At 42.6% G+C, this 7,102-nt stretch overlaps 1 protein-coding gene across 1 annotated transcript in view; it reads right to left on the reverse strand.

The window, feature by feature from the left end:
- The window catches only part of ARHGEF3 (Rho guanine nucleotide exchange factor 3), a 138,734-nt gene extending 131,866 nt beyond the window's left edge, over positions 1-6,868 (reverse strand). The window contains exon 1 of the mRNA XM_014943251.1: positions 6,696-6,868. Within this exon, the coding sequence (XP_014798737.1) occupies positions 6,696-6,733 (38 nt within the window). The 5' untranslated portion in view covers positions 6,734-6,868. The remainder of the gene's footprint in view (positions 1-6,695) is intronic.
- Positions 6,869-7,102: the final 234 nt, after the last annotated feature.

The raw sequence follows: 7,102 nt of genomic DNA on the forward strand, positions 1-7,102 counted from the left end.
AGTTTTATATAGGTACTTTACACAAGCGTATATACAAAGATATTTGGAGGAAGTAATTCAGAGAATCACAGGCACTGCACATAGCTTTTCACTCCATATTTGGTGATTCCATCAGGACTCTCCAAGATGATAGAGAAGAAGCTTTAAAATGATATACTGAGTCTGTCTTACAGTGAGTATCAAGTTTGGCTCCCTCCCATACACACACACTTGCTACAGACAGTGAATCAGTCTATCCAGCCATATATAAAAGACAATGTTTATTTCTGAAATAGCATAAACGTCATATTTATTCTCAGCATAAAGTAGATTAAAATGTAGCAGTTAAATAAATAAAAAAATTAAGGTTCATACCAGGCCGAAGCCAGAGCACTGACATAGAATAGTGTTCAATGCTGGAGAAATATGGCCTATTAAGGCACTGTTCTCAATAGGACTAGTCCTTTAGTTTACCAAGACTTAGTTCTTTTCCCCAAAAAGAAAAGAAATACCAAAAGAAAAGGAAGACAAACAATGACTTTAACGTTCATCTTGCACGACCTTCAAGAAAGGACATGGAGTTTACCAGGAGCAGATGTGGCTACAACTCAGCCATCTTTCAGAACCATTTAAATATGTTTATATAGTAAGACACCAGCATCAGGGAAACCACAAGCAGGTACATGCACAGGTTTTATTCACAAAGCACAAACACAGATTTTCGTGAGCTGGCTTTTGCTGTGCAAAATAAGAGTTATGAAAGAATCCAGGCTGTTGGTTTAGTCTAGCCTGAGTATCAGCATTGTACATCACTGTGACAAAGAAGGGCAAGGACTCATCTGTACTGTCCAGGAGCTTTGAGTCTTTTAGTGGTTTCAACTCAGAAACTGTAGCAGCGTAGTGGGGAATAGGAAATGTTTGTGAGCTTTGTTGTGACCTTTAGGGATGGTAGTTGACTGCCATATCAATCAAGGAAAAAAAAAAGGAATTTAATGTTTCAGTACTCTGTGTTTTAATAACAACACACAACTAAATCTCTTTTATCTGATTAGGAAAAGATACCTAACATTGTGAAACACTAGCAAAGACTTGAACAGAATGTTTTAAACAGAAGGTTTAAATGTAAAATGTACACTAATTTAAATACAGTGTTTAAGCAGAATACAGAGAACACTAAGTACTACATTCTATTGAACATAAATAGATAAACGAATTTTTTGTCACTGATGTTATAATTACATATGTCATTCTGAGACAAATCTGTTTCTCTCTGAACTAAAAGATCCAGATGTTCCTATTTCAAGTATCTGGCTTCAGGACCAGACAGTAAACAAAACAACCTATCCATTCTATCAGCCTGCAAGTATAATTCTCCAGCATTGGCCATTTCTCTTCCCTTTTCCCCTTCTCCAAGTTTTTATTTCTTTTCAACAAATCAGGCATACAAAACAGAACAATGTAACAATCTAGCTTCTACTGCAGACTTAGTGCTAGCCTTTGGTCAGTTTAAGCAAAAAGGGGGAAAAAGTTATCTGATTTTTTTTCATAAACTGTGATTTCCAATGCAAATATAACTACTTTTAAGCTAAACATACTGTATTGTGTTTTGCAGTTGACACTACGCAGCAAAACAATGTTGAGAGGTTTCTTCCAAAGATTATGAGTATTTATGTTCCCAATTTAGTGACTCATACAGCTAGCAATTTCTGAGACTAATTTAACTCTATCCTCCTCAAACTTCTGAATTTGAAAGCAAGCACTAAGTTGTTACTCAGAAGTTTTAACAATGACAAACACAAAGATTTTATCTGTGATTTTTTTAATCTTGATTTATCAAGGGGAGAACTATTTCCAGAAATAACTATGTGCTATTTGTGTAAAGAATATTAGAAGAACTATACAAAGCTAAACTAATTTAAGGGGCAATTTATCAAACAAAAAAGAGGAGTTTTCTGAAGCTAGCACTTAATTTAAGTCTTTTTCATGGTAATGGCAGACTCGGAAAAAAGAAAAAAAAGAGATACAGCATGCAGGCCCAGTGTAAAATTAACGCAATCGCTGCCACATTTTTTCATATTCTTCTCTTCCTTTCAACATATTCCTTCCTCCCTCATGATAAAAGGGTTTATCCACAACAAAAATACATTAAGAATAAATTAAAATCAAGAGAAATAGCACCACAGTTGAGAGAAACACAACCCATTTTCCCTTTTATCAGAATCATCACTGCCAGGGAATAGTAACAGGTTCAAAATTTTATCTGCCTGGGTAAGAAGGGTCACACATTTTCTCCTTAACATTAAAATTATGATCCTTTCAGCCTACTATCTTAACAATCATGGTTGTTCCACAAGACATCAAAGTTTGTAAAGTTGGTTTTGAATTTATTTTTCTTGGTTACTTAATAGATTTGAATGACAGACAAAAAAGTGTATTTTTCTAGAATTATCTTCTTTTCCATTTTTACAGCTTTTTACCTGCAATTGCTAAGTACGGTCAGAACCCAAAATCAGAAAGTTTGCAAGATCACTCCTCCAGAGTAATCGACTTGCTTGAGAGAATTTTCTCTAGAATATTAATTACTTATCTGTGGAGCATCAACAAATGCTAATTTTGACAGCATTTATGTCCGTAGGCAAAGCATTTTAAAGCTCATACTCACCTGAATGTCACTATCTACAGAGGGCCACCAAGTTTGGGATACACTCATCATACAAATTGTAGTGCAATTCAAACACTCCTCTAACATCTCCCAACCACCTGCTATCCGGATGCATCAGCTAAGGACATACACAAGGAGAACCTGTCAGCCACCCCCAAAACACACACTGCCTAAATAGCTGGTTGTTGTCTTCATGGCGATGGTGATGGTCCAGACAGAACCTTCGTAGCAAGATTTAAAATAAAATCAGTAGGATTCCTGATACAATACAGACAGTGTAATGGAGATACTCTTCTCCTAGTTAAAATCCCAAAAATTTATTTTGGAAAAATGTTGAAGCATTTAAAATAAACTAATGAAAGCCGTACTTTTATTTAACAACTAAAATGTCTGAGAGATGATACCAGCCGAGCAGCTGTTCTTGCTCTACAGAAACCACGCAAGTCCAGATAACTCCTGCCAACTCTCCAAGTTTATGCAAGCTTCAGTGGTACAAAAGCCAGTAAACCTTTGTGAATACAAGTTGTACCGCACGTTGATTACACCTGCAGAGTTATGAGGGGAACTACATGACCGTGAAGGTAATTAATCCTACACAGAAGGGAAAAAAAAATTAAAAATCAGTAACAGTTGAGGGCACCTTTCTAGTCACACAGTGTTACCATTTCTGTTTGTATATAAAATGATTTATATATAAACTGATTATAAACCGATCTTGTCCAGTTTAAACAATTTTTTGGGGAGGGGATTTCTGGGTTTCACTACCAGCTATGCCTTCAAGTACCACCCTCAGCAGCGGTCTGTATAAGATACATAATACTTTGAAGCAACTCAAATACCTATGGCAGCGTGCTTACTCAGATTTGAAATCCTTAGAATACTCATCAGCACGTGATTAGGAAGTAGTAAATAAATATGCATGCACATATGCCCTTGTGTTTAGATATTAACAGCCCGCTCCATTAGCATGCTAACTACTTCAGCTGGATTCCATACAGCATTGAGCACCTGCAAGTTAATCATTGTTTACATTTCCACAATTGACAGCGTATCACTTCATGTTCAACCCTGAGTGACACCACACGGGAAAACACTTTTGCTTGTTTGCTTTCACACCCTCTATATTACATTTGGGGATGGAGGCCACCACAGTTAACAAGCTATATAACTATTTATTTCAGAATAGTTACTTTGCAGTTATTACAGTCAAAAGCAAAGCATAAGGTATTAGTTAATCAGTAAATACACTCCAGTAACGGACGCGTCCCTTATTTTCCAATTATTTACCTACTACGCTACAGTAGTTTTACATGATCTTAGAAACTTGTGCAAGGCCATAGCCATTTGTTTATTCTGGATTTCATATGACTTGGACAATTGAAATCCACAACACGCCCTCACAAGTGGAGAGGCACAGTTTGGCAAAAAAAAATATCAAAGGGACTTTTATAGGATATAGAAAATATTCTATATGTGGAGATAACACTATTTTTCAGCCAAGAAGTATAGATGCAAACATGAACATTTCAAGACTTTTCTTTGTCCAGCAAGTTCAAGTATTTTCATCTGCTTCCACCTTCTATTGTAATGTAGTGTTGAATATTTATCTATAAGGTACTAGATTTATCTATTTATCTATAAGTACTAGAATTTATCTGTAAAACCCACGTGCCCTTGCAACGCTTATATCCTCAAGATTTAATAAATGAATAAATAACACTAAGGGACTGATTAAATTAAACATTAAGAAACTAATTAAGTTAAACAAAATAAATCAATAATGATTTAGAGCACCCTAAGTACTTCAGTCTTCCAGTAAGTGTATTGTCTGCCAGTTTCCCCACATATTACATAGGAAGAAAATGGTAACTCTTAACAAAGTACTTCTCAAAATACACATCACACTTAACTGAGTATAAGGTGTCTGCAATATAATACACACACAGAAAGTACTCCAAAAGGATTCTAATTGCATTTATTCCAGCATTTGTAGCAGTGGGCTGATGCTTCCAGAAAAATTACATTTTGCCAAAAGAGATTGTTCATAAACCCAAAATACTGAAAATACATGATTAAAACTCTAGCAAAACCAGAATTTAAGAGATCAGGTTAATTTCTTCAGCACCTAAAGCAAAAGAGTTAACATGGGGAAAACTAGCTCCTAAATCGATATTAAGACATTACATATGAACTCCTCAGCAGAGTCAGGTATCACCCACTTCAATTCACAAACAGCAAAACAAAACAGATTTTTGTGCAAGGACACGTGGTCTTCACTTGCTGGAAACAACTCCGCATAATACACCTCCACATCGTGCACACACAAGACTCCCACAACTTGGAATCACTCCAGAACAACTGGCTACACAAAAGCAGTCCCTAGAAGTGCACTATTCAAAACAGAGCGGAGGTCTGAGGAAATGTGCAGGGAATGATACTGAATGTTACAGTGTCTTCACGGGTCACAAGGCCCTGTCACACTGCTAACTGATATGCATGATTCTGATGGGAAACTAAAAGGGGTTTCTATTCAAAACAGTATGGCATTTTGTTTACTAAAACTGAGTAATAAATATTTACCGAGAACAGGTAGCAAGTCATATGTATAAAAATTTTAAATCAAAGCGCTAAATCTACTAAACTACGTGTCAGAGACATTCTTGTGCATTCCCTCACTTCGTGTGTGCTGGGGCAGCTTCGTTTCACACACTCCCCTACCTACATTCTGCAAAACTTATTATTCTGCAAGAAATATTTTCACTCTGCTTGTTTCCAAATCCCACTCTGAATTCAAATTCTGTACAGACACAGCATCCGTCTCCTAACTTGTTGCACTTGGCAGACCTCTGTACATGATGCAAAATTGGGTATGTAATTAAATTAATTCTATGACAAGTGTTCGAGGATAAAGGAATTTTCTCCGCCCTTTCACTATGAAAACATAGCGCTAAAAGATAATATTGAACTACAGATTATATTAATGTATGTATGCACACAGAGAAAAAATAAACATAAACGTTTATACATCCACAAGATTTAAGAACTATATAGAAAAACAGAGGTATCAACTACCACGGCTGGATTTCTTACACGAGTGTAAAGGGTTCCTCAGTAAATCACACATTCTGGCCGCCGCCAACCCCATCACCGAGGCAGCTGGCGGAAGGCGCCCGCCGCCCACAGCCGTACCGCCGCCTCACCTGCACCGGGCCCCGCACCACGGTGGATTCAGGCAACGATCCGTGCCACGCTAATTAACGCTGCCTCTCTTTTACAAGAGTCTGCCGTGACCGACTTCACAAGTGCAAGTAATCTCTTTTTTACGCTTTCCCTTCGCCTCCAAACCTCCTCCCGCCAAGGTGCGGGCTGTGCTGAGGGGAGGGAAGGGAGGAAGAGCAGCGGCCGGCGGGGCCGCAATCGCTGGCCAAGCCAAACCGGAGCCGGGGGGATAACTCACTGCTAATAACAACTACGGCTTTCAAAGGAGCCAAGAGGCACCTGGGACTTCGGCCCTTCCTTGGCGGGGTTTTCCTTCTGACCGGACGCCCGTGTCAGATTTGTCCCTAAATCAACGCACGAAGCTCTTTAAAATAAACAAGCGAACGCCGAGCAGAGCGGCTGCCGAGTCCTGAGGGGAAGCGGGTCACGCGCCCCCCGCCCCCTCAGGGCCCCTCAGAGGGCGGCCGGGCGCGAGCGCAGCTGGGGGCTCGCTGAGGCGGCGGCTCCCGCCCGCCTCCCCCGCGTTACCCCCACCCGGGGCGGTGAGGGACCCCCCCCGCGCCTCCTCCTGCCCGGGGCATCGCCGGAGCGGGGCGAGGAGGGAGGCGATGGCGTGAGGAAATAGAGGAGGAAGGTGTCCCCCCACGCACACCCACCAGGAGCTGGCGGGACCCCCTTCCCGAACCGCCCGGTCCCCCCCAGAGCCACAATGCAACCCTTGTGGTCCGCCCCGCCACGGCCGCCTCCCGGTGCCCCGGCGGAGCCGAGCCCCGCCAGGCAGCCGCCTCCCAGCCCAGCCCCAGGCAGAGTCCTGCCGCAGGGGACAGCACCTTACCTCAATGCGCCCTCCTGCTCCTCCTCGGCTCCCGGCATGCGGCTCGCAGAGCTGTCGCCCCGGCGAGGACCCGGCGGAGGCGAGCAAAGGCGCCGGGGGCTGGGCTGGGGAGCCGTTGGCGGCGGGCGCGGAGAGGACGCGGGGGGTTCCAGGGCCGTCCCGGCGGCTGTCAGGGCAGGCGGAGGGAGGAGACGGGTGTGTGGGCCGGCCCCCGGCGCCCCGGGCCCGCCCAGCTCAGCTCTGCGCCGCTCCCGCTCGGTCTCCCCTTTCCCGACTCCCATCCGCTCCTTCCCTTCCGCTTGTCCCGGCTGGGTCCCCTCCGAAATACCCCACTCGGCGAGATGCCGCCGCTCGGGCCCGGGGCAGCTGCCCCCGCAGCAGCGGTGGCCCGGCCAGGCCCTGCCTGA

Source organism: Calidris pugnax, unplaced genomic scaffold (genome assembly GCF_001431845.1).
Source record: "Calidris pugnax isolate Ruff unplaced genomic scaffold, ASM143184v1 scaffold128, whole genome shotgun sequence".
NCBI lineage: Eukaryota > Metazoa > Chordata > Aves > Charadriiformes > Scolopacidae > Calidris > Calidris pugnax.